At 36.3% G+C, this 27304-nt stretch overlaps 1 protein-coding gene across 2 annotated transcripts; it reads left to right on the top strand.

The window, feature by feature from the left end:
• Positions 1–599: 599 nt before the first annotated feature.
• CISD1 (CDGSH iron sulfur domain 1) lies at positions 600–20999 on the top strand. Of its 2 annotated transcripts, XM_080822448.1 has the most exons (4): positions 601–830; positions 6279–6373; positions 7255–7460; positions 16763–19183. In XM_080822448.1, the coding sequence occupies exons 2-4, from the start codon at positions 6334–6336 to the stop codon at positions 16850–16852; spliced, it is 336 nt and encodes a 111-aa protein (XP_080678574.1). In that variant the 5' UTR covers positions 601–830; positions 6279–6333; the 3' UTR covers positions 16853–19183. The 2 variants fall into 2 exon arrangements, with proteins under 2 accessions (XP_080678575.1, XP_080678574.1); XM_080822449.1 differs by lacking the exon at positions 6279–6373 and having other exon boundaries at positions 600–830; positions 16763–20999.
• Positions 21000–27304: the final 6305 nt, after the last annotated feature.

The following is a 27304-nucleotide window of genomic DNA, read 5'->3' as shown; positions in this document are numbered from 1 at the left end:
CAAGCAGCTTCTTAGAAAATGCGCCTTCAAAACACCCTTTGAGTTAATTCGAACCCCCCTCCCCAAATTCGGGCCCCTAAACCGCTTTTATAAAATATTTTGTAACTGACACTAATTGCAGACTGCAGAAAATAGAGAATAATCTTAGTATCTTTTTGAGTACATTTTTTTGAAGAAATAAGCAGCTTTGTTTCTCCTGTTCAGCCCTTAGCGCGGGTTCCAGGGTCCTCAATGGATAACTGGCTCAAAAGCAGAAGAAAGTGACGTACACCGAGAGCGAGGTGAGGTTCTGAAATAGGACTTGTCTACCACTGGCATTTTATAATGAAAACTGGTCGTCGCCTTGCAGGTGCCGAACTGAGCAAGAAAACTGTAGATAAAATCTTAGATACCTGATTATGTCAAGTGTATTACCAGCACCTGTCCTTTGCTGTAAGAAACCCGCACACCTGGAAAAGACTTAAACCTGGCCTAGAATCTCTATTCTCCAAGCCCTCCCCCAGGCTCCAGGACTCCGCCCCATACGATTGCGCACACTCAGTTACTACCTCTCGAGGTCTCCTCCTGCCTACTTTTCCCGCTGTCAAAATCCGGACTCAAGACTTTAGACTGGGACGCAGCTTCGCGCATGCTCAGCATCAACTAGAGTGGCAATACACACGGGCTCACGGCCAGCCGCGGCGCCTGCGCCGTAGCGGCCTGGAGTCGGTACGCGTAGGACGTTTCTCGAACCTTGACTCCGGGCCTCCGCAAGAACCTCTTTGTGCTTAGTGTCCTGTGCACACTCCTTGCAAGCGACGGCGCCATGAGTCTGACTTCCAGCGTACGAGGTGAAGTGGGGCCTGGGAGCGGGTGAGGCTGGAGGCCTGCGCACCGGTTGCAGCTTCCTCAGCTCCTCTCTGGGCTGTTAGTTACCGCTGCCCTGCGAGCCCGCCAGCCCTGTAACCTTGAGATGTAGAAGGGCAAGCGTAGGGCGGGCCTGCGGACTCCCTGGGCCAAACCAGGAAAGGGGGCGATGTCGGTATGAATTGATCTCTCCAGGTGTAAGGGGTACGGGGGCCATGGAAGCATCTACCCAAGTCTGGACCACGTTTTCCTTAACTAGCCGTGTCCTAAAACCTAACGATTCCGCCGCTAGCTTTTTTTTTTCCTTGTTCTCCCTTGAGACACCTCTGTTTTCTTAAATCACAGAGCTTGGAAAAGAGGAAAGGTTTAAAAAAAAAAAAAAAAAAAGAACTGCTCCCCCTTCTCAAGTTTAAATCAGACCATCAATTTTCTGCAACCCTGAAGCAATGCGTGACTAATCACATCTCAGTTTTGCACATTTTTTTAAAGGAAAGAAACCCAACCCAAGATCTTCAGTTTTCCCAGGTTTTTTGTTGTTGTTATTGTGGTTTTTTTTTTTTTTTTCTTTTTTAATCCCTCTGGCATCTGCCCTCTGTGGCAATAGTCCAGGAGAGAGGATTGAAAACGGAGCTCTTTGAACTCTCGGCTTTCTCAGCCTTGCTTCCTTTGCTCCAGTCTGGCGTTTGGAAACAGGTCCAATTAAAATTAAGAGATTTTGCTGGAAGCTATTAATGTAGAGATTCACATTATAACAATTCTTGGTGGTGGTAGAACTGTTAATGTAATAGTGTGCACCAGTAATAAAATACTCTGCCCAGGTATGAAACGCCACGCCTCATGGTTTGGTTACCTTTAACAGTTGTTAAGTAAAAGTAAAGAGATTGTCCAGAAGCTAATTAAAAAGAGCCTTGTTGATTCATTTAGTAAATATTGAGCATCTAGAGTGCCCGGGTTCTGTAAAGGCTTTCTGTTAACCTGAGACCTAATTTTGTAATCTGTTCTTTAAATTGGAGAATTTCATGTCTGTTTCCAAAAGTTACCTGGCAGAGTTAGGGTGATAACCCATGACATTTTTAACTTACTAATGAAGTATGTAGGAGGTGATTATGTATAAAACTTATTTCAAAGGATGCTCATCTTTAAATAGAGGTACTTTGGTGCTCTTAAAATAGCGATTTTTGTTTTTGTTTTTTAAAACCCAAACCTGTATTTTCTCAGGAATAAAACTGTTGTGAAAATAAGATAATCATATGACTTGAGCCACTGGTAATTTTATAGGAAGACAGTTTGCACTTTTGTGATATAGGCCGAAAGATTCCAACACTTTTTTAAAATGTAGAGTCATTTTGTGTATTTTAAACCTAGGGTTTAGTGCCCATTGAAACGTGAAGTGAACCCTAGGACTTCTTAAGACTCCCTGCTGGCCAGTCTTTCTTGCAATGGAGACAAGTTGTGTGTGTGTGTGTGTGTGTGTGTTTAATCCAACCATAAGAGAATCCAAAGGTGACTTTCCCATTAGCTTGCTGTTTTGTGTGTGTGTGTGTGTGTGTGTAATCCAACCATAAGGGAATCCAAAGGTGACTTTCCTATTGGCTTACTGTTTTCTAGGGATAGGAAATTGCTCGTTGAAGAGGGTTATCAGCTTAAACTTGAAGTACTCAACTTTGTATGAGAAGTAACTACTTCTTATTTCACTTAAAAGTGTAAAGGTTGTTGGGAGGACGGTGGGCAAAGGTCCAAAACCTTTGTAAATCTCTTCATCCAGCACCTTCTTATCTTCTTCTCCAAACACAGCAGTTTGGCAAGGAAGGGACAGATAATGTATTGGGAGTCCACCTTGTAATATTTAGACCTCAAATTGTTCCCAATTTTTAAACCACACTAAAAAATCTGAAATTTTGATTTTTTAATTTGGGGAAGATGAATTGAAAAGATGCCTCTTCTCAACTAAATAGATTAATAATTATAAAGGGCTTAAAATAGTATGTACTTTGTAAGTATATGTTAAATAAAAAATAAAAGGGTGTTGCCTATGCATGTAGAATTCTTCTTTGTATTCAGAAGAAAAATAATGGGTTGTGGGCTATAAATAAAATTAATAGGGATCAGGCCAGGACATAAATCTGGGCGAATCAATGAGGATAAGTCATTGGAATTGAAATCCAGAGATCCCATTCAGTGAGATGGTTCTTGATATACTTTGGGTGGATGATACCAACCTTTGTTTTTCCCTTATTGAGGTATAATCAGCATACTTACGCTGAACTTATTTTTTATGTGATACCAGATACTACTAGTTGATTATAGTTTCTAACATTAAGCTACAGTGGAGTCCCCCATCTTTAGTGACCCCTCCTCAACCCAGTATATGACTTTTAGGAAGTTTACTATATGTGTTGCTCCTTGATACCTCTAAAAGTCATTGAATCTGCTCCTTTAGGTTATAAACAATAAATAAATATTGGGGGACATTAGGGACTATAGATGAAACAGGATTGGCAGTGAGTTGATCCTTGTTGGAGCTGAGTGAGCGAAAATGGGAGTTCATTATAGTAATCCTTGCATATGTCTGAAGTGTTCCATAATAAAGTTTTATTTTTATTTTTTTAAGATTTTATTTATGAGAGAGCAAGCACGTACGTGAGTGTACAAGCAGGAGGTGCAGCAGGCAGAAAGAGAAGCAGGCTCCCTGCTGACCAAGGAACCCCATGCAATTCAGGGCTCCATTCCAGGACCCTGGAATCATGACCTGAGCCAAAGGCAGATACTTAATTGACTCAGTGACCCAGGCATTCCTAAAGTTTTATTTTTAATATAAAGAAATGTTTAAGTCCCACACTTATACAGTAGGTTAAGATGAGGCCAAAGATAAGTCAGTTGGTGTAAGAGCAATATGATGGTAAGATAGACAGATGGAGTTGCAAATTCAAATTAATAATCTGTTATTTCTTTTTATTCAGCTAACATTGAACACCACCTGTAAGCCAGGCCTTTAGAAAAAAACATTACCAGGCTCAGCCTGCTTATCTGGGAGAGAGACCTTAGGGAGGGAAAGATTTAAACATAGTTCCCCTCCCCCTCTCCTGAGAAGAAAAGGACATTCTGATTCTGTGGCAGTTGACACTGGGGAGGAGAGGACCGTTTTGGACAGATAAGGGACTAAAGGAACAGAAACAGGGTGAGATTTCTAAGTTAAAATAATTTCCACAGTAGAAGAGAAAAGCTGGGGAATGGGTTATAAACAAGAGATTGTTTTCAATATCTGAATTATCCTGAGAGAAAACCAGTATTCTGCTATACAAATCAATATTATACAATAGTAGACCAAGGGAAGAGTAGGAAATGGAAAAGATTATTTAGAAATGTATTTCCTGTATTTTGTTCTTTATATTGGCTTATTCATTGTATTTGTGGAGAGGGGAAAGCATGGTTAAGCAAGATTGGGAAGGGTGGGGTTTGATCTAACTGTAGGAATACTGTACTTTGAGAGATGTTCATAAGAGAAGGGAAGTGAGGGTAAGACCAGAAGAGGCAGAAGTAGTGCTCAGGAGTTTTCTGGACCCCGGTTAGGAAAGAATGTCTGAAAGGTGCCAGCTGAAATGTCTTTGAAAATTGGGTTTTAGTAAAGTCTCATTTTGCCTTTGAGATTGTGTTTATTCTTAATAGAATATGCCCACTATCAAAAACTAAATGTTACTTAGGTTTTGTTGTTTTTATTTGTTTGTTATATTGGGTTTTCAGTTTTCTCTGTTCTAATTGTTGACTTTTCAGGCAATCATCATTCTTGCCTGTCTCTACAGTTTCCTTTTCCTTCTTTTCCCTAGAGTTGCCAGTGGCATCCACAGCTTTTTGCCAGAAAAAAAAGATTCATTTATCATGAAATGATAAAACAGTAACGTATTTCTTATTCTGGGAACTTTTACATTTGTCTCTATGAGATTAGAGAATTAGGTTTTGGGGGGGGGGGTGGAAATTCATAAGAATTTATCTAGCCCTGATTCTAAAAAAGCCCACTGGAGCAAATTGCAAAGCCATTTTCCTACATATGGTACTATGACATTTATATAGGGTCATAAGTCACCTTTGTTAGGGGGTAGAGTAACACTGCGTGTTTTGATTCCCTGTGGGGCAGCTACTTTTCAGTAATATCTAGACTCAGTGTCCATTTCTTCATTTGCTATTGCCTTTTTTGTGTGTCAGTTATTCTGTCATTTATTCCACTGTCAAAAATTCCAGAGAGGTAAAGGTTTAAAAAAAAAAAAAGTCACCATATGGATTCAGTGGCTAATATGAGAAAAGAGAATAGAAGACTGTTTTGATGGTTAAGAAAGATTCTTTTGGTCTATTATGATTTTCAGGTAGAAATTCCTATAGGATTTCTTTCTTATGTTGCGAGACAAATTAATCTTAACCAATTTTAGTTCTTTGGGTTTCAGACCTTTTTGTTATATGTAGGCACTATTAAAGCAAATCTGCTAGGGATTACTTCATAATTCACCTAAAAAGTAGGGTGTAACTAAGATTAACAATTTTTATTGTGTTAATTTATTCTTTTGGGATATTTCCTCCTTTTAAGTTTATACTACTAAAGATAATATTTAGCAAATGTAATTGAACATATACTATGCATAGCACTATTTTAGCCCATTTTGTGATACGTACATTAGCTAATCAGAGTGGCTTTCCATTAACTTAGAAGCAGATTGCTACAGCTCCTGACACTGAGTCCTTTCTCAAGGGAGTTCCATGGTAAATAATACATCAAAAAGGACTATCATGAACCAAGCTAGAAATTAGAGTGAAGTTTCAGCCCTGTTTGGAATTGCTACAGGGTAATATCATGAAGCTGCACTAAAATTCAAGACCAATCTACACAAAATGTGTAGTTAAAAACATTCTTTAGTGAGTCCAAAGTTTGAAGCTATCAAATAACTTATTAACTTGTCTTAGTCATGTAGCACCTGGGAAGGACATAATGTTAATGTTTATTTTAAAAGGATTTTAGCAAGGAGGAATAGAAATATTGTGGGAAGGAAAACTGTTTTGTAGAGAATATTGTAGTTGAAAGTAGAATCCAAAGAATGAGTTAAAAGAGAGGACCCAAGATAAAAGGAACTAAGTGTGAGAATGGTTGTTCCTTCCCATTATAGTTTTGTAAGAATGAGCTCCAATTTAATGTAGGGCACTGTTGGGAAAGGTGATTAATCACCTTAGTGCAATAAGAAATTTGATTCAATAGTGCAAATAAGCCATACAGTTAATTATTCATAATATGTTTTTATTTGTTCTTGGAATGTGGTTTTTGTACTTATCTCTCTAGAGCTTTATTTGATAGTCTGGGAACTTATTACAAACACAGAGATCTGACTCAGGAAGTGCTGGGAAGCAGTCCAGTGTGTTTATCCTGACCCCTGTTCAACTTCTTCCTGCAGTTCACTCCATGCTGGGAATAGACAACTCTCCTCTGAGGCTGAGGCTAACCAGACTATGCAGAACTTTCTACTCTCCAACATTCTGTGGAACTGGGGTAGTTAAGTGCTTGGGTTTCTAAGGGCTCCTTGAAAAGCTACATGAAAAGAATAAATAGATGGTCTGTTAGTCAAGCAAATAATCGAGTAGAAAAATGTCATTAAATTTAAAATGACGTTTGTAGGGAATTCAAATCATCATCCACTGGTGGGTAATGGAAATTTAGACTTTATTGAGGATATAACTGTAATTATATTCATGTTTTCTCTGAAATAAGAAGTTAATACCTTCGGATTTAATACATTCTGACTTTTACTCTAATAAGAAAGCACTTTGAAATTTAAAAAACAAAAACAAAAACTTTGAATGACTGAAGCCCAGAGTCCTGCTGGATATATTTCTTTGAATGTTTAAGGGCAACTTTGTTTTATTTGTCCTTTTATTTTTTTTCTTCAGATAACAATTCTGTTTGTGGTTATGCACTTTAAAATCACTAAAGGACCTACTATTTAAATGAACTCTGATGAGTCAATTTGTTAACATAATCACCTGATTTTTTGGGTGGGGGTAGTCTTTATAATCTGAATTTTTTTATTTATCAGTTTTTTTTAAGCAGTAGGTATCTTCAGTTTTGCATTTTATTTTAAATCTGTGAACACTTTAAAAATTATTATTAAACATCTTTTTTTTTTTAAGTTTTCCTCTATCTCAATTTAGATATCATCTTTCAATAGAAAATACACAGTTGCCTCAGTAAAGGCTGGGGAAAGTCTTAAGAATTGTTACACCATTGTGTTGTGATTATTTTGTTAACAGTAAAAATTTTTGACTGTCGGAATGCTTAACTCAAAAACTGAACATATCATGTTAGTAAAAAAACACATTATTAGTGTATATTTTGGTTTTGATGATTATTCCTTTTTTCCTTCCCCGCTCTAGTTGAATGGATCGCAGCAGTTACTATTGCTGCTGGGACAGCTGCAGTTGGTTATCTAGCTTACAAAAGATTTTATGTTAAAGATCATCGCAACAAATCTATGGTAAACCTTCACATCCAGAAAGACAACCCCAAGATAGTACATGCTTATGATATGGAGGATTTGGGAGATAAAGCTGTGTATTGCCGTTGTTGGAGGTCCAAAAAGGTGAGGAAAACAAGTCTTTTATGTTAGTGCCATCTTTTTTTTTTTTTTTTTTAATTTTTTATTTATTTTCAGCGTAACAGTATTCATTGTTTTTTCACCACACCCAGTGCTCCATGCAATCTGTGCCCTCCCTAATACCCACCACCTGGTTCCCCCACCCTCCCACCCCGCCCCTTCAAAACCCTCAGGTTGTTTTTCAGAGTCCATAGTCTCTCATGGTTCACCTCCCCTACCAATTTCCCTCAACTCCCTTCTCCTCTCCATCTACCCTTGTCCTCTATATTATTTGTTATGCTCCACCAATAAGTGAAACCATATGATACTTGACTTTCTCTGTTAGTGCCATCTTTAATGTAACATTTCTTTTTAAACTATTCTGTCAAACATGTATCACTAGATATTATTAGGATAGCTCTTCATCTTTTTTTTTTTTTTTCATTTGTAAGTAATCTCTGTGCCCAGTGTGGGGCTTGAACTCACAATCCTGAGATCAAGAGGCACCTGCTCCACTGACTGAGCCAACCAGGCTCCCCTTTTCTTTCTTTCTTTTTTAATGCATTCTGTTCTCTGTTTTCCATGTTCTCTTCCTGATTATATTTCCTAAAATGTATAACTGTTATGTAGTAAAATTGCATTATTCCCTTACTGAGTTCAGGTGAATGTAACTGTATTCTTTACCAAGAAGAGAAAAAAAATCCCTTAATTTATTCTTAGGATTTCCTCCCCAAGTGGATCTTTGCCTCCACTCTCCCAGGAAAGAGAGTATGCAGCCTAAAACACAAAGAAAAACAGAAGGGTAGATTCTTTCTTGAGCTTTTTAAGTTCCTGGATTCTAGGACAAGTTTTAGAAAATTCAGGAGAAACTTGGAAAACTATGCTTGAAAATTTCTTATCTGGTAAATATATTGACACTGTATCTAAGCTTTCTCTAAGCTATAGCTCCTGTATTTAAATACATAACAGGATTTTTTTAATCTTCTTTTGTGATAATTACATTTCATCAGGTTCCATTTGGAACTCTTATCTGTGATACCTGCAGCTTTTAGACAGTGATGACAGGTAGTGATGTAAAGATGGTAAATCCTTTCCTAAGGTCATCTTGAAAAGCTTCATACATTGAATGTGATGTATTGTAAGAAATATGGTGAGTGTACTGCCACTATTAGCATTTAAATAAGATGGATTTCACCAAAGATGATACTATAACACTTAATAGACAATAGGGCACCTGGGTGGCTTAAGCGTCTGCCTTCAGCTCAGGTCGTGATCCCAGGGTCCTGGGATTGAGTCCAGCATCAGGCTCCCTCCTTAGGAAGCCTGCTTCTCCCACTCCTCTCCCTGCTTGTGTTTTCTCTCTCTCTCTCTGTCAAATAAATAAATAAAATCTTAAAAAAAAAAAAAAAGAAAATAGACAATAAAAATGATTTATCTGTTTCTGAAAGCACATGTCAGGGACCATCTCTTCCCACAGTGGAAAACCATTATCACATCGTATATCAAATAAGGAAGAATCACAAACTAGGTACTGGAAAGTATATTCTAACTCTCTTCCCCAATAAAATGATGATGTATAATCCAGTGATACATTGCTTAGATAATGTCATTGTATTTGAAACTGCTTGATGAACATATGGACTATGAAAAATTAATAGTTCCATTACAAGTTGTACCTTAAAAAGAACAATGTTCATTTGGTATGTGGGATTATTTATAAGTACTAGTGGTGTTTCTGGAAAATAATCCTCAGTAATATTCTGTAGACCAGACCTGGTTTGTATTTTAAAAATTATGCTCATTATAGGTTTTATTCTCCTGTTGATCACCAAAATATACAAAACAATGCCTTTAGAAATCCAGGAATTTTTAAGTCAGTTTAGCAGTTCTTTAGTCAATGATCATTTAGTGTCTACTATATACACATGAGAAAAGTTAAATTGTAAAATAGCAAGTATCATAGATGTGTACAGGAGACTCAGTTCTTTCAATAAAAGAAAGCTTATGCTGTGGGCTGGAATTTTCTAGGATAGCATAGTGATACACATGAGAGTTAAATTGCCCTTGGAAAATCTGCTGGTATTTGAATAAACTACCAATTTTGGGGGAGTCTTTATTAAAATCTGTAGGAAGGGACTCAAGTGAGCAAAGGTGGTGGGATCAGTGAAGAATCTAGTCTGGTCACTGCTCTTCCATCCCCCCAGGAATAAGTCCAAATTGAGGAGAATCTTGAGTACCTTTGCGAGGAGTTTGTGCCTGCAGACATGGGGAACTTCTTGTCAGGAGTTTCCAGACAAAGTTATGATACTTATGCGAGAGTGATAGCTCTAGGAATGGAGAAAAATGAACAGATAGAGGAAACATTTTGAGGGAAGGATAAGCTAAATGCACTGACTGATTGATAAGGGAGATTGGTGGAGAAAAACTAAAACTAACTAGAGAATCTAAACCTATAGTATTAGAAGAGATGGTGCTGCTAACAGAAATAGGACTTTCAAGAAGAAAAGCTGATTTTCTAGAAAGGTGACAAGGAATTCAATTCCAAAGTGAATTTTGAGGTGATATTTGAATGGAAATGTTCAGATAATCTGAAATGTGGGTCTAAGGCTGAGACATCAGGGTTGGAGATAGAAATCAGCAAAACTGAGGAGTTAAACATAAGAATGCTTATGTTTAAGCATTAAGAATGCTTAAGAAGATCCGTGATGCAGATAAAAATCAAGCATGAAATCTTAGGGAATTTTTTGCATTTTGGAAAGAGGAATAAGAGCCAAAAAAGGAGATGAAATGGGCCAGAGTCAGAAGAAAACTGGAACTTCCTCCTTTCCATTATGAAGCCATGATATTCTTAAAGACTTGGCTATGAACATGGGCTTGTGTAAAGACAACTAAGTCAATATTATAGTATGAGTTGAATTAAACAATTAGGCAATTGACCTTTTGGTGTCATTTCTACAGAATAATTAGAATAGAAGCTGTGTCTAAGTGGGTTAACATGTGAATTACTAAAAATGAAATACTAGGAGTCTATGTTAAAATTTCAGTAACTATCATAGTGAATAGAAAGGAAAAGAAAGATGACTGCTTGAATGAAATCTAAAGCATAGATTTGGGGTCAAGGAAGGGGTGTTTGCCTTGGTTGGATTTTCCCAGAGGGTAAAGAAAGGGTCAATAAAGCAAATAGGAATGTATGAGGACTAAGATCTTAAGTGTATCAGGAAGAATCATAAATGGACACAAGCTACTGGTTTAAATGTTTATTGGACTTTATAATTCAACAAAACATTCTGGGACTATTTTTTCATCACACAGTCTCCAGATTCTTAAACCAGAGATGGTCATTTCCCATAAGTAGATGTCAAGGAAAGAAATGACAGACCAGTCATTTTATTTCCTGTTTTCTCTTTTTTTAAAACTTACTTTTTATGCTGTTAGTGATCCTCTTTGCATCTAGTATTTGTCAGTTCTGAATTTTCACTGAATTTTAGGAACTTTTTATTCCCACATGAATCAATTAAGAATTCACTTTGAATTTTATTCTTGTTAATGGATGTTCTTATTCTTCTGATATCTTTGGAAACTCCCCCATTCTGGAGGTATGTAAGGTTATCACAGAGGTGCCAACTCACACATTTACCTACCAGAGTACAAAAGACTTTAATTAATACCTTTGGCTGTATTGAGTTCATAATCAGTAATTTTTTTCTTCATATAAACCAGTTGTGTTTATAGTACAACAAAATGAGAACACCTTTCTACTTATCTCAAAAAAGTTATATATGATAGAATCTTTAATTCTGTTCTAATTCATTCTTAAGTTACAATCACTAGTAGCCCATTGTGTGGTTTTAACATTTTTGGTGGTTTTCTCAGGCCTAATGAATCATCTCTTAGCAGTGTGCAGAAATTACATTTTTAAATATGCCTTGTTTGTCCTCTCCCCCCTCCCTCCAAGGATTGGTATGCCGTCTGCTTTTTCAGAAACATGGTTATTTCATCGTATTTCACAAAAGGGCTATCCATATGTGACAGGAGAAAGAAAGGAGGCAATAGAGAAGTGACTGCGGGAAAGATAGTATTTGAGACAGTGCTGTCTTGAAAGAGGTGGAAGATGAGTGTGGGAGCTCAAATGTGAAACTCAGGAAGGAAGAGAGAGCTTTATTTTAGAAATAAGAAAGTGAGAGAACTTTAATGTTAGAAGGAAGAGTATGCAACATAGTCTGGCTAGATTGCCACCCTACCCCCACTCACCTGAGTTGTATTTTGGCCATCTAGGAGGCAGGAGAGAGTTTGAACAAGGACAGTAGATGGATGCACACACACTAAGAAATAAGAATAGAGGAAAGACATGCCAGTTACTGTCAGGAACTCACATGAAGTTGAAATGCAACTGAACATACTATGTAGAATCATTTTGTTTCATTTACAACTTTAGGATTTTAATTAGGTTTTTTGTTAGTGGTGCGCTTGTTTTTGTTTTAGGTTGTGTGTGTGTCTGTGTGTGTGTGTGTCTGTGTGTTACAGAAGTCTCCAGCCTGTTAATGGTTTGGAAGAGAGTGCATGGAGTCTGAAACAAAATTCTGAATGATGGTTACATAGCTTGTCCAATCCACATAAGGATAGTCTTATCAAATCTTAATTTCTCTTAATATTATTTTACTAGTATCTTACATTTTACTTAAAGTAAGTCCCTAAGATTGGAATAAAATGTCATATCCTCTCAGATAATGTCAGATCTTACTGCTTTTCTTTCTCAACCAAAGCAAGACTATTTCTCAGAGTTTGTGGTAGTCAAAATGGCCCCCGGCAACTTCCTTGGGAAATACAATTCAAACTCATTAAAAATACAAAGTTTGGAGAAGGAAAATAATTTTTTTTAATTGTTGCAGATACAAAAGGTGAGGAGCATTTATTTATTTTTATCTTGAAATACCCAAAAACCAGAAACATTGTAACTTGAGATTAAAGCCTTTAAAAAGAAGTAAATCTTGTGTATTTTATGAAGACTGATGATGTTGCTAACTTTCCAAATGAAAAGCAAGAATCTCTAGGTCTTTTTTTGTTGATCCTAATCATTTTTAAGCCTCTTCTCTAAGTCCTCTCTTCTCTAATTTTAAAAATATGTGGGATTTGTAGTTTACTAATTGGGTTAACAAATACATGATATTTTCTGGACATACAGGAAGTTCAGCCAATTCAGTTTGCAAGCTTTTCTCCAGAATTTGTTAATAACAAACACTGGCATGTTAGAACAGATTTTAGAATCACTCATGAGCTAAACTTTTTTCCATCGGTTATTTAGGTTTTACTTTTAAATATTGATGACTACGTGAATTAAATATACCCTTTGTGGGTTTTTTGTTATTTCATCTCTTTCTGTTTAACAAATTTCAAATCTTCAACGAAAAGGTATTTTTTGGTTTTGATATATAATTGCATTAATACAAAAACTACTGTACTTCTAGATTACATTTGAAAGTATACACATTTTTTCTTTCTTTTACATAGAAAAGTTAAAAAATAGGAGGAGACACTTCTGAAAAACATAAATATTGTTATGTAATTTACCATTTGAATTTTAATGCCAAGTAATTGACATTCATATTGAGAATCATGAATTAATTTCAATAAATATATCCCATTTATATGTATAGTGTATTCTTAAGAAATTGCTAATCCAGTCTAACTCATCTTTGTCCTGCTTGGGAGAAAAAAAAAGTTTAGTTTTTTTCATTAACTTAAAGTGAAAACTCTAATGAGTAAATATGAAAATACCTAATCTTCACATGAAGTTTGGGAGAAGATTCTGTCCTAAGTCAGTAATTCCTGAGATTAATAAAGTACTATTAAAAGATATCTATGTCTCTGAACAAAATGATTTTTAATGCTTAGTTTATATTTTAAAGTCACAAAAGCTTCATATATTATGAAAGCATGAAAGTTTTTTGAACAAATAGCCAGAATCTACTGTTCACTGCTTTTTTTTTTTTTAATATTTATTTATTTGACAGAGATCACAAGTAGGCAGAGAGGCAGGCAGAGAAAGAGGAGGAAGCAGGCTCCCTGCCGAGCAGAGAGCCCAAAGTGGGATTCGATCCCAGGACCCTGGGATCATGACCTGAGCTGAAAGCAGAGGCTTTAACCCACTGAGCCACCTGGGTGCCCCTGTTAGCTGCTTTTTAAAGAAATATATTTTTTTAAAAACAGGAAACAGACAAATTTCTGTTTTTAGGCATACCTAGATTATCATGTAAAAAGTATATTCTCATCTTAGATATATGGCTTTCTTAACCTTTTATAAGATGTTCTTTGTATATTTCTCTCCTGGTCTTGATTCTATATAGAGAGGGAAATAATTTTTGAACATGTATTATTTTTCTAGAATTTTTTAGTGTTTTCAAAATGAGATTCAAAAAGAAATAAACATGCTATTTCAGTAAGTTATTTAAGGCTTTTTCTATTTTAAATACTTTATATTTTAGAAATACATTTTATAATCTGTATATATAAAACTATTCAGTAACATGTTTTGTGTGTGCTGTTTATAAAAAATGGAGTCTTTTACAATGTAAATTTGTATTCTCACTGCAGAATCATCTGTGTTTGTTTATTAAACATATGTCACCTTGAAATGCTGATCTCTGCTATAGGGTATATTTTAGTTTGATTTTTGTGGATTGTTATGGCCTCTTTCTTATCCATGCCAAGAAAAAACTGAGAGCTAAGATTGATTGTTTTTGTTGTGAGGACTTGTTTTTATCAGGAATATACTGTGTGCTGTATCCTATTGAGGAAAGAAAGAGGAAAAGAGGGGAGGGAAGGAGAAAGGAAAGAGGAAAAGAAAGCTTTACATACATTGCATTGATGTTGCCATCTACCCCAAGATAGAATTTTGACTTGGAAATATTAGATGTGCTCGTACCTTGACTTTTGCTGTAAATTTTAACTAATTTACTGTATCTTGGAATTATATACAAATAGTAAAATTAAAATTGAATTTCTTTAACATAATATTTTAATCTTAGAATAGACACTTCTAATGTCAAAGATGAAGATTATATACCCTTTATTGTCTGTTTTCAGGTATCTAAAATTATACTGCCTCCACTGTGAGTAATGAGACAATCTTAAGGCTAAGATTCCTGTTACTTTAGTCTTCTAAATTGGCCTCTTCAATGCAATAGTGTACCTTAAACCAAACAGGGACTCTAGATTCTATAATGTTAGGTACACTTTACATCAAGAATAAAACAAAGATGCTAGCTATCATTATTTAATGTGAAATAGAAATAAAAGGTATAAATATAGAAGGAAAGAAAAAAATAATTTACTAGTAATTGGACCTTCGGAGTGTAAAATCCTTAGGAGACACGTAAAACGTTGTTGAATTCCTATTTTTGTCATTTAACAGTAGGAAGGCTATACCTGCAAAAACTGTTGATAATATATAGCATAAGTAGTTAGGTATGAAAATATACCTAATTGTGATAACTGTAAAATATGCAAGACAGAAATAATGTTATCAGAGTGTGCATGAGACCTGAAGATGAGGATTCCAAGAGAAATTAAATAGTACTTGGCAAAAAAAAAATTCTCAGGGTTATCTGGAAGAAAAATTGGTAAAGTTTAATAAAGGTAGGTAGAGAATAAACAGGAAAAGTCTAACAAGAATAATTTGAAGGAAACCTAGCTCTACCAAATATTTAAGCATATTTTAAACATCGTTATTATTCCAGCAGAGTAGATTGATGAATATGATAATGTAGTCTATAAATAGGCATTTTTACAGGTAGAACTTACTTTGTAAAATTAGGAATAAAGGTATAACAATTGTACAAACTCTAATAATATTGAAGCAACGGGGTCTTAGAACATCATTTTGTAAAGTATGTTCTATAGAACACTATGATAATAGATACCAGAGTTAAAAGTGTCCATGGCAGGGGCACCTGGGTGGCTCAGTGAGTTAAGCCTCTACCTTCAGCTCAGGTCATGATCTCAGGGTCCTGGGATCCAGCCCTGCCATTGGGCTCTCTGCTCAGCAGGTACCTGCTTCTCTCTCTCTCTCTCTCTCTCTCTCTCTCTGCCTGCCTCTCTGCCTACTTGTGATATCTCTCTCAGTCAAATAAATAAATAAAATCTTCGACAACAACAAAAAAAGTGTCCATGGTTCAGTCAGCCTAGGAAATTTTGAGCTAAAATAGTATTTTTTAATAGCAGGACTTTTAAATAATAATGTATGCTACAAATCAAGAGATATGATATGTTTTTTAAAACATAATGAAACCAAATCAGAACATCTTTTAGGACTTCTTTGGAGCACACTCTGACAGGCACTGTTAGAAATTTACTTTTGAGGGTGCCTGGGTGACTCAATCATGAAGTGTCTGCCTTCAGTTCAGGTCATGATCCCAGGGTCCTGGGATTGAGCCCTGCATCTGGCTCCCTCTCAGAGGGAAGCCTGCTTCTACCTTACCCACTCCCCATGCTTCTGTTCCTTTCCTGCTGTGTCTTTCTCTGTCAAATAAATAAAAATCTTAAAAAATAAATTTACTTCTGGGGTGCTTGGGTGGCTAAGTGGGCTAAGCGTCTGCCTTCGGATCAGGTAATGATCCCAGGGTCCTGGGATCTAGCCCCACATTGGGCTCCCTGCCCAGTGGGGAGTCTGCTTTTTCCTCTCCCACTCCCCCTGCTTGAGTTCCTGCTCTTGCTATCTATCTTTGTCAAAATAATTAAAAGAAATTTACTTATGTCACTTTTCTACCACTGAATCCCAAAATGTCAGGTATATTTAAAATGTGAAATCATGTAAAGAAATTTACTCTAGGAGAAAGATGTCTCGAATGTTAAAAAGGGAAATACTGGCATGTTTGTATGAAACTTAACAGGAAATTAACATGAAAAAATTAGCAAAAAGGTTTGGGGAAAATTGCTGCAAAGATGATCAACAAAGGGATAACACACAAATTGATTCTAAACAAATGAACTTAGGCTCTAAATGGACATAGTTCACTAGATGGGGAATTGTAACTGTAACATATAAACATGGAAAAGATACTCCGCATCCATGAACAAATATCACAAATGGAAATGCAATTAATCATCTGTATTATCCACAAGTTGATTTCTTCCTTCTACTTGGTGTTTATACTTCAAATATATGCTCTTTAAGAATACGTATATAAGGTAGGCTAAGAAAATCTTTTTAAAAAGAGAGTTGACGTGTGTTATATATATAAGCATCACCCCCACTCTGCTAAGCTAATAGTGATTTTGCAATTAGACATTGACATTCTCTCTTTTTCTAGTTCCCATTCTGCGATGGATCTCACACAAAACACAACGAAGAGACTGGAGACAACGTGGGACCTCTGATCATTAAGAGAAAGGAAACTTAAATAGACAGTTTTGACACTGCAAACAAACTTGTCATGATGTTTTCTGATTGTTTAATTAGAATGACTACGACTTCTGTCTAATTCATCTCCCCTGGGTCCTAGATGTGGTCTGTTGGAAACTGCAGCTTTCATATTCATGGCATTTGCCTTACTTGTTGAACCATTGTGGTGCACATTTGTTTAAACAAAGGAAAAAGTAAAAACCAACTTCATGGCTTGTGGGTTATTTTGGTCTTGTAAGGATCCGTTTCTTTATGTTTAAAGTAATTATATTAGAATATAGTTCTATATTAAAGTTACCATTAAATTATTGTCAAAATCCTGTATATGCAGGTTGTACTTAAAAGTTTCAAAGAAAATTACCACCTTTTAATATTACTTAGTTAACCTAGAAAGTAAATTGGATGTGATTAAGGTATATTAATCTCTTAATATAGGAAAAACCTGTTATGACCATGATTCTCTTCTTGACAGGGATGATGACACTGAGAAAATATAGCTTCTATATTTTCATAGTTTTTAATCAAAATGAACTGGGAATGTTATTCTGCTTAATTATAAGTGGGCGGGGCCTAAAATAAAAGGACACAATAGCTTCTTTATTCATTTTCATGAGTATTTAATTGACCCATTAAAGGAACCAATACTGGAAATTTAGATCAAAGTGATACTAGATTTAAAGTAGTCATGAAGAACGTCTTAAAATGTTAATGTTCCAGGATTCTATTCCAAGAAGTGGCACTTGAAGCAGGAACATTGAAGGATTTGGAACACATGATGTCAAGCCTCTTGAACAGAAAGCCACACATCCATGACAGAAATAGTAGTCACAAAGCTAGATCAAAGGCACAGGTAGATATTTTTTCCCACTCTTGAAAATCAGGCACATACATATTTCTAGTAAAGTAACTTGGGGGGAAAAAACAACTACATTCTCTTAAATTACATGATCTTAAAAGCAAAAATTTGAAGACAAGTTTTTGTTTATATATTTTTCAAAGACTCAGAAACATTGCATTCATTCCTGATTCAGAAAAAAAGAAAATGAAAACAAAATAATTAGGAGCAATAAAAATATTAAGACAGGAGTAGTTAACGGGTGAATTTTTAGAGATTAGTTCTTTGGGTTTTACGGATTAGAAGGAAAAGCCAGGACAGGATATATATGTAATACAAACAACTTGATAAAGGTAACAAAAATATTCTTATCATTTCTTTTAGTCTACTTGAATTCTCAGTAGTAGTCAATAACAAGTTTCTATGTGCTAAAATCCAGAATTACCATGGAAGTCACAGGAATCAAACCAAATAGCAGCATTCCTATATTTCATGTACAATCAGTGATATTTTTTAAATGTACAGTTTTGTGTATTACAGTAGGTAAAGTTTTTACCAAAATTGTGTATACTGATATTAAGCAGCCTATATGACTTAATACGGATGTGTCTTTAAGGCACATCTTGAATACACAATCAAAAATACTACAAACCCTGATTCTGCCTATCAGTTTCTTAAGGTGAATTTCTTTCCGTACCTCTGCTTCCTGTTTTAAGTAAGTATGAGTGGGTCTTTAAAGAAGCATCATGCTTTTAAAGGTTGATTGTTTTAAGGAAAAATAAATCCATGAACTCCCGGTTTCTGATAAAGGGGCATCCCTTTAACAAACTAAACTGTATTTTTAATTTTAAATTTGAAATTACACTATTGGTCATGCATTTTTATAGCTAGTGGGGGGGGGAGGAAATTAGTGCCAATTCTCAAAACTATTTTTCAAAGGAATAAGATTATGTGTATGTTTATGGTGGAATTAGAGGTGATCGCTTAATTGAAATGCAGATCTACTGTAGAATTTTATTAGTCCAAAATAATTAGATAAATGTATCCTCAAGGTCATGTTAAAATTTTGTTTCATGCTCTTGAACTAGAATTCCTTTAGAATATTAAAACTTTCCTGTTACTTAACCTAAAAAAGTTAAGTGGGTATGGTTAAATTAATGTGATGTTTTTACACAAAAATCATTGTGTGCAAATACTGTCTCATTTAAGCACCACGAAGTATCTGATTGCTTTTTCATTTGAGAAATAGGCAAATGGGGTTCCCCAACACCACCACTATCTTTTTTTCTCTATACATTAATGTTCCAGTGATTTCCAAAATAGGATTCTATGCTAAGTTGAGAGTTTCTAATGTTAGGAAAAAACTTGTTTTGCAGTGATTGAAAGTGACACTTCTCTTGTTAGGTACAACAGATATTACGCATCTCCCATAGATCGTGTACTTGAGAATGAAACATTTTGGATAATTAAAAGCTTACAGATAAGATTATATCATTTATGATGTAGGTTACATAATTATAATTTATGATTTGGGGATTTCCTTAAATTATAATACGTATGGCTGCGTATAACAAGTCTTCATACCAGAAAGTAAGTGGATTTGAATTTTCATTAGTTATGAAGGATTTGGGTTTGGTTTGGTTTCAAGATAAACATTGATTGTTTCCTAATTAGCAACATGTTTAGTGATTATGTTTCTGTGAGAGTGTATTATCTAGTTGTCAGAAGCTATGCTTCCTCTCTGAGTTTAACACAAGCTGATTTCAGGCAAAGCCACTCACCTCTCTCAGCCTCTATTTAAAATGGTTGGAGAAAATGGAATTTTAGGCGATTTATTTGCAAATTTTAGGACAACCCTAAATTTTTAGCATCCAGAAGGGGAAAAAAAAGGCTGATAGGTAATCAGCTTGAATTTAATTCTTATTATAAGATCATTCCAACTTTTGTGGTATTGAAATATCCTCTTATGAAATGCTGATAGTATTATTAGTTGCTTTAAAGTATCCTTACTTGGCAAAATAAAAAGTTGAGAGTTCTGTACTGGTCCCCACTTTTTTTTTTTTTTTTTTTTTTTTAAACTAGAACTCTAGAAGCCTGGGAAACACTAACCCGTGATCCTATCTAAAGTTCTGGGACTTACTGTTTTATTAGGGTATTAAAACAATACAGTTTTACTCATTTTGATGGTTTTTATTTGAAAATTTTCACATATGATTACAATGTGTTGAGGTTTCATGCAAAGTAAATGTATAAGAAATCATTTTTTTAAAGAATGAATTTTTTCCTAAGATTTTATTTTATTTGACAGAGAGGTAGAGAGCACAAGCAGGCAGAATGGCAGGCAGAAGCAGGCTCCTCGCTGAGCAGGGAGTCTGATATGGGGCTGGATCCCAGAACCCTGGGATCATGACCTGAGCCCAAGGCAGATGCTCAACCGACTGAGCCAGCCAGGCACCCCAAGAAATCTTTATTTCCATTCAGATGTACCATCATGGAATGGGTCCAAACTAAGAATAATGGCTATCCGTCTTAATCCTTTATTTAAAGCATTAAAATATACAACACAGAAATTTAGAATCATTGTTAATTGGGTATATGCCTTTCCTGAGAAAAATCTATTTAAGTATTTCATAAACAAAAGAATGGCATAAGTTAACTAAAGTTGCCAGGAATTGTGACAAAGGGGAAAGATTGGGAATAAGATTTTAATCAATAAATTGGTGAATATAGTTAGGATTATAGATTAGGGGTATTGATATGGTATTACCCCTAAAATCTGAATAACAAAAAGGCAGTACAAATGTAAGGGCCTATTCAGCCGGAGCGGCCCCACCCCGGTTGAACTGCCATTTTATTGTAAAACTTAAATTGACCTTGCCCACCCCCCCAAGGAAACTTATTTAAAAGCAAGTCTGGGAAACCAGTCCCAAGTCCAAATACAAGGGTGGATCAGGCCAGGTGGAGGTATTCAATCAGTGGGGGCGCATACTGTCTCCTAGCTACCGAGGAGTATGGGCCCCGCCTTTTGGGCGCCAATTCTGAACTAAGTGATAGGCTGGTTCAAATGTCTACTAGGGTAAATTGTAATTCAATTGGTCACCTGGCATCACTGTGGAGTTTCCTGTGTGTGTTACAATGTCATTGGCCACCTGTGTGTGGCCAGGCCTAACCACATGGCCTTTGCTCTATAAAAGTTAGTCTGGAAAGCAGGGAGGGGTCGTCCTCTCTGTAGGGGTGGCCCCAACCAGTCTGTTTGATGGTCAGTTTGATTCCTGATGCTTGGCACGAAATAAAGCTTTGCTTGACCTTCGCTTTGTATCAGTCTCGCTCCTTTAATCACGGACCCATTATTGGGGTACCCAATTTTGGGGGCACCCAACACAACCTCAAACATGAAGAGTAGAATGCCGAGCTCAGAATGTCAGCCAGACATTGTGTAAACTAAATGTTTTTCAGCTGCCCCTGTTACCTGTGAGGATAGACTATTTCTTGTTCTTTCAGCCTTTCTCTTACAGATAAGCAGAGGTCAATTTCTGTTAAGACCTGGTTTTCCTGAGTTCAAAAGTTGTTTTCATTAGTAAAGTATAGAGTCATATAGATTTCCAGCCTTATGTTTAAAATAATTGTGGATATTGCCCACCTGCCTAAACGCTCATTACTAGGGGATAAATTATTTCTTCCGCTGGTAATCCTGTCTACTAACATTTTCATTATTGGGTTAGGCAGTGAGTGGCTGATCTAACTCCATATTCAAGATAGACAAGAGAGATTATGTCTCATAACAGCCCTATCATCCATTACACTTAGCTAAATCTGTTTATATTCCAAAATCTCCCAAACATGAAAGAGTTTCATTTATGTACTCCACCTGTATAGAAATCCTTTTTCTTTATCCGAAACTTTCTTGATACAGGCTTCCTTCATTCTAGACAAGAAGGCTGTGTATTCACTTTAATACCATTATTTTATACTTTTATTTTTAAAATCCCTCAGCCTTCATCTTCCCAACTTGCAGTTGCCCTGTAGTCATCACATGACCCTTTCCCTGATCTCTTCATCTCTATGTCTCTTCAAATGGAGAACATTTTGATCATCACTTAAGCAACCAGTTCTTTTTTAATACTATTTCTTCTAGGATCCACTGGGAAGTTGCTTCTAGCACAGAAGCTAAAATACATTGGTTTTCCATTGCTGGTTACCACTTCCATTCTGACCTTGGATGCCACCTAGTGTAGATTCTCTGATAATAAAACTATTAAACCATAAATTACATTTCTCAAAACATTGCCATCCAGTATATGCACTCAAGTCCCTGTTCCTCTAGTACCTTTGTACCCCCAAGAGGCCGGTCACTTACAGCAGTTTGCAGTTCATGGCTTTGTTACTCCTTTATGCTTTTGTCATCTTGTTTGCCAAAGTCCTTGGTCATGCTACATGACTCACTTTTTTTTGAACCCCTGGGAAAGAAAAATTTTCAAATTTTTATCATTACGATATACCCAGTACCCAGAACAATTATAAGCACATAGCAGGTTCTCAGTAAAGACTTGTTCTAATTAGTAAGAGATTTGAATGTAATTTTAAAAGGATACAATGGTAATCCCCCAAAAGTCAATATTTCTGTCTTGCTCTACCCCCAAGTCCTGCTTATCTTTCCTTTTTTTTCAAATTTGCTCCTTTACATCCAGTATATATACCTTTGGACATGCTTATTAGGAAAATTTACTAAGTAGCTATCTTACCCTGACAAGATTAGCTATATAATTTAGTCTAATCAATACTTACATGCCTAAACTTCTAGTATAAAAACCAACAAATCCTACTACCCAAATCAGCTTGTTTCAGGACAGTATGCACATGATGCATTATAATTGGGGGAAAATTATGTTACTTGGAATATTTAAAATCTGTGGACATTGCTTTAGGAATGTGCTCTTTTTGGGAGAGCTGCTATGAAAAAGACTAAAAGTTTTTAAGTTTGTCAACCTGGAAGGCTTTCTAGCTGCATTTATTACCTCTTTGGAGGCAGTGTGTGCCCTGACACAACAATTATAGCCCTTTAAATCACACATATTAAAATCCCTGCTCTGCTACTCGAAGAAATAATTTTCTGTGGGCCTCTGTGATGGTTAGTTATATATGTCTACTTGACCAAACCACAGACTGCCCAGATATTGGGTCAAATGTTATTCTAATTGTTTCCATGAGGGTGTTTTTAGATGAGATTAACATTTAAATTGATAGACTAAAGCAGATTGTTTTCCCTAATGTTGAGTGGGCCTCATCCAACCAGCTGAAGGCTTGAATAGAACAAAAAAGCTGACCCTCCCCAGAGGAAGAATTCTTCCTGCCTGACTGCCTTTGAACTGAAACATCTGCTCTTCCCAAGTCTCGAAAGCCTGCCAGTCTTTGGACTGAAACTACACCATTGGATCTTTGAGGTCCCCAGCTTGCTGACTCACCCTGCAAATCTTGGGACTTGTCAGCAGCCTTCACAATCTCATGAGCCAATTCCTTCTAATCACATAATACAAACTGTCTTGGCTTCCTTACCGTAAAATCATGTCCCCTGCTAAAAGTAGTACAAAAAGATTCAGAGCTGTTTTCTACACAAATAATACCGAGAAATGATTGAATACTGGCATACTTCTGTTAACATTCCCAGGACATTTTTCTAAAATGGTCCCCAGTTTTTTCTGGGGGAAAAAGCAGTTTTTGTTGTTAATTATAAGGTCTTTCTATAGTAATTTCTACAACACATTACTCAGCACCTACTGTTTGCCAGGCTGTAAGTAACAAGACTCAAACAATCCCTGCCCTTACAGAGTTTATCAGCTCCCAACTCTTAGGAGGGGTAAAGGGTGGTATTACAACAGGCCGTTATTAATATGATTAGAGAGATGAGGTGAAGGAGATTGTTGGGTCCCCAATGTTAGGTCCCCCAATAATGGGTCCATGATTAAAGGAGCGAGACTGATACAAAGCAAAAGTCAAGCATAGCTGTATTTCTTGCCAAGCATTGAGAATCAAACCAACTCACCAGGGCCATGCCTCTTACAGAGAGCACAACCACTCCCTGCCTCACAGACTAACTTTTATAGAGCAAAGGCCTTGCGGTTGAGCCTGGCCACACACAGGTGGCCAGTGAGATTGCAATACACAGAGAAAGCTGCACAGTCATGCTAGGTCACACACGGGTGGCCAATTGAACTACAAGTCACCCCATAGTAGCTATTTGAATTAACCTATCACCTTAGTCAGAATAGGCACCCAAAAGGCACCCCAAGGGAGGGGCCCATACTCCTTGGTATAACTAGGAGACAGTATGTGCCCCCACTGAATGAATGTCTCCACCTGACCTAACCCACCCTTGTATTTGGGCTTTGTTACCTGGGACTGGTTTCCCAGACTTGCTTTTAAGTAAGTTCCCCTGGGGGGCAGGGTCAATTTAGTTTTACTGCATAAACAACAAAATGGCAGTTCAACTGGGGTGGGGCCACTTTGGCTGAATAGGCCCTTACAGAGATAAGTACAAACACTGTAAGAGTACAAGGGGCAAAAATCCAGAACCAGGTTAAGGCAGAATGAATAAGTGTTTGAAGGGGAAGAGAGGCAAGCAAGTTTCGAGTCTGGAAGACCAGAGACCACCTTACCCTCTCATCCAACATGGCCCTAATTGGTTCTACCTAAACTTGTTATGTCAGCCGTGCAACTTCTTGTGGAATGATTGTATTCTCAGTATTTTTTTTTCCTAATTTTTAATGTGTAAGATAAAATCCAGTTGTCATCTCTGACTAACCAGATGAAAGCAGACAAAGTTAGCATTAAACCCAGGTAGAAAAGGTTAGCCCTTACTGCTTTAGCCAGAACTTAAAAGGTCATGTATTCAACCTTGATCATGTCACCAGAGAGGACAAGAAGTTAAATCAATGGTGTTCTATAATGTTCTCATTGCATAATGAAAAATACCTTATCTGAATATGGAAGGTTTCATAATCTCAGAAACAATAGTGATGTTTTAAATTAAGCTATAGCATAATGTAATGTTGAAGAGGAAAATTAAGTGGATATTTATACTAAAACCATTCTTAGTATTCATTAACCATCAGTGAGTACCCTGGAAGGTTCCTAACAAAGCCACGAGCTAAAGACTCCACCTTTTCCACTGTGTGACCTTAGTTGACCAATTAACCTATTTGAGCCCCTGTAAAACAGGGATAATAGGACTATCTCATAGCACTGTCATGAAGATGAATGCATATAAAATGCATATGAAGTCTTTTATGTAGTGCCCAACACCTGGAAAGTATGCTCGATTGTTTACTACTGTCAATTCTTGTTCACCTAATAGCATATCAGAATGCTGTATGAGTCATTACTACTACATTACCATAACCATTTTAGTTCAAAGAAATCTTTTTCTTGATCAAAAACTATAATTTGAGTACAAAGTTGGTTTGATTAATATACCCTTTGATAGATACAGTCTAAGACCAAGAACAAGTAAATAAAAAAGAAGAAAAACAATAAACACACCACACAAAGTTGATGAGATTGGAAATTTAAACTAAGAGAAGTAACCCAAATGACATTCCTAAATGTCATCCTTCCCCTTTCTTCCTTTGGCCTCATCTATTAGTAACCACTCCATAGAAGGAAAGCCTAGTGAGAAATGCAAAATTCTAAACATTCCCATGTATGTCCCCCATGACCATCACCACCAGGGGGAGTCCTGGGCACGCCTTTCTATTGCAAGATACTAGGGTGGTGAAAGGTCTCTTTTATAAAAGTTTCTCATTAACGTTTAATCAAGATCAGGAAAACTGGAGTACTATTGACTAGAGGGAGTGTACCAGTTAATTTCAAAGGAGCCATTCCAATCAGCTAAATTTTTATTAGTGTCCTCAGAAAATAAGAGGAGAATGTAAACCCTGAGAGCAGAATCAAACTACAGATAGTAGGAAGATCAAAGCAAGCAAGCTATCACAGACTGTTCCTTATCAGTAGGCCGAGAAAAAACGAGCTCTAAGAAGCTTCATGTGTAATATCAAATAAAATTTTTAATCTCCCATTGTCTTCAAATATATTTTAAACAAAAGGAAACATTTAAAACAATACATTTCTTGAGTGAACATTTCTCCAACCTTATTATTTTTCTGAAGAGTTTGAGAGTTTTTTTCCTTCTTAGTAAGGATTCCATATATTCATAATTTTGTGAGAAGGTAAAACGAAGAGTCAACTACCTATGTATATTGTTCTATATTCATATGTGTGGTAAATATGATGTCTTACAATACCAACCACATGCCAAAAAAGTCATTTTATAGATATAAATCAAAGATAAAATATGCAATTACTAAAGAAGTAAGTGTGCCTTCAGGAGTTATAATCTTTATTGGAAAAAGTACCAGCAGAAAGTCCGGAGGGATTTGGAAACAAGAAAGGAGCCCCTAGGATTTCAATAATTGGAAAAGACTACATAAAGAAAGTAAAATATAAACTGGGTATTAAAATACACACAATAAGGAAAGAAAGACCTGTCATAGTTGTCTGTTCAACTGTACTAGCATAAATAAATACTTTCACCTTTTCAGAAATATTTGAACATAGGTCAAAGCAGTGGAAGAATTCAGTGTGAAATGGAATTTCATGACAGCCTTCCTTTTAGCAAATGCCATCAAAATTTCTTTATCCTCGGGGCACCTGGGTGGCTCAGTTAGTTAAGCAATTGTCTTCGGCTGAGGTCATGATCTCTGAGTTCTGGGATCGAGTCCCGCATTGGGCTCCCAGCTCCGTCGGTAGTCTGCTTCTTCCTCTGACCTTCTCCCCTCTCATGTTCTCTTTCACTCTCTCTCTCTCTGAAATAAATAAACTTTTAAAAAATTTCTTTATCCTTTCTAATCACTTGGGCAGTCATTTCAACCAAAATGATTTAATAAGAAATATCTTTGCTCTTGGGGCACCTGGGTGGCTCAGTTGGTTGAGCATCCAACTTAGCTCAGGTCATGATCTCAGGGTCTTGGTATCAAGCCCTGGGTCAGGCTCACCATTCAGCTCAGAGTCTGCTTGTCCCTCTCCCTCTACCTCCAAATTGTGCTCTCTCTCTCTCTCTCTCAAATAAAATCTTTAAGAAGAAAAAAAATCTTTGCTCCTATTCCATTTGCATGATATGCCATCCCTCATGCATGTGTATGTGTCTAATGTTACTTATTCTCAACATCTACCTAAAATGCTATTTCCTCTGAGAAGCTGATGACAATCTATTCATTCAAGGAACAAATAAGAAATATCTAATGGATGTTTTGGATACCAAGATGAACTTAAAAAAATTAACTTTAAAAACATAAAATGATCCCAGCCTAGCTGAAAAACTAATAACAAATGTAGAACAAAATAATTAGAATGAAAATATAAATATGTACAAAGTACAATGGTTCAATCAATTCAAATTCTGTTCATAAGGGTTAGAGGGAGGTTGAGACCATCTTTCCAGAAAAACTGGAATTTGTACTGGTACATAAAGGATAAGTGAGATTTTCCTAGTCAGAGAATTAAAAGAAATTATAGACTGGGGGAAAAAACCAATTGGAAAAAAAAAAAAAAAGAGGCATTAGT

Source organism: Martes martes (assembly GCF_963455335.1).
Source record: "Martes martes genome assembly, chromosome: 14".
NCBI classification, from domain to species: domain Eukaryota; kingdom Metazoa; phylum Chordata; class Mammalia; order Carnivora; family Mustelidae; genus Martes; species Martes martes.
The sequence above is the reverse complement of the archived record's forward strand: the minus strand, read 5'-3'. Positions and strand labels throughout refer to the sequence as shown.

Coding starts and splice junctions, on each gene's coding strand:
- CISD1 (XM_080822448.1), top strand. CDS start 6,334: ATGCAGAACTTTCTACTCTCCAACATTCTGTGGAACTGGG. Junction 6,374..7,254: donor CAACATTCTGTGGAACTGGG/GTAGTTAAGTGC, acceptor TCCCCGCTCTAG/TTGAATGGATCGCAGCAGTT. Junction 7,461..16,762: donor GTTGTTGGAGGTCCAAAAAG/GTGAGGAAAACA, acceptor CTCTTTTTCTAG/TTCCCATTCTGCGATGGATC.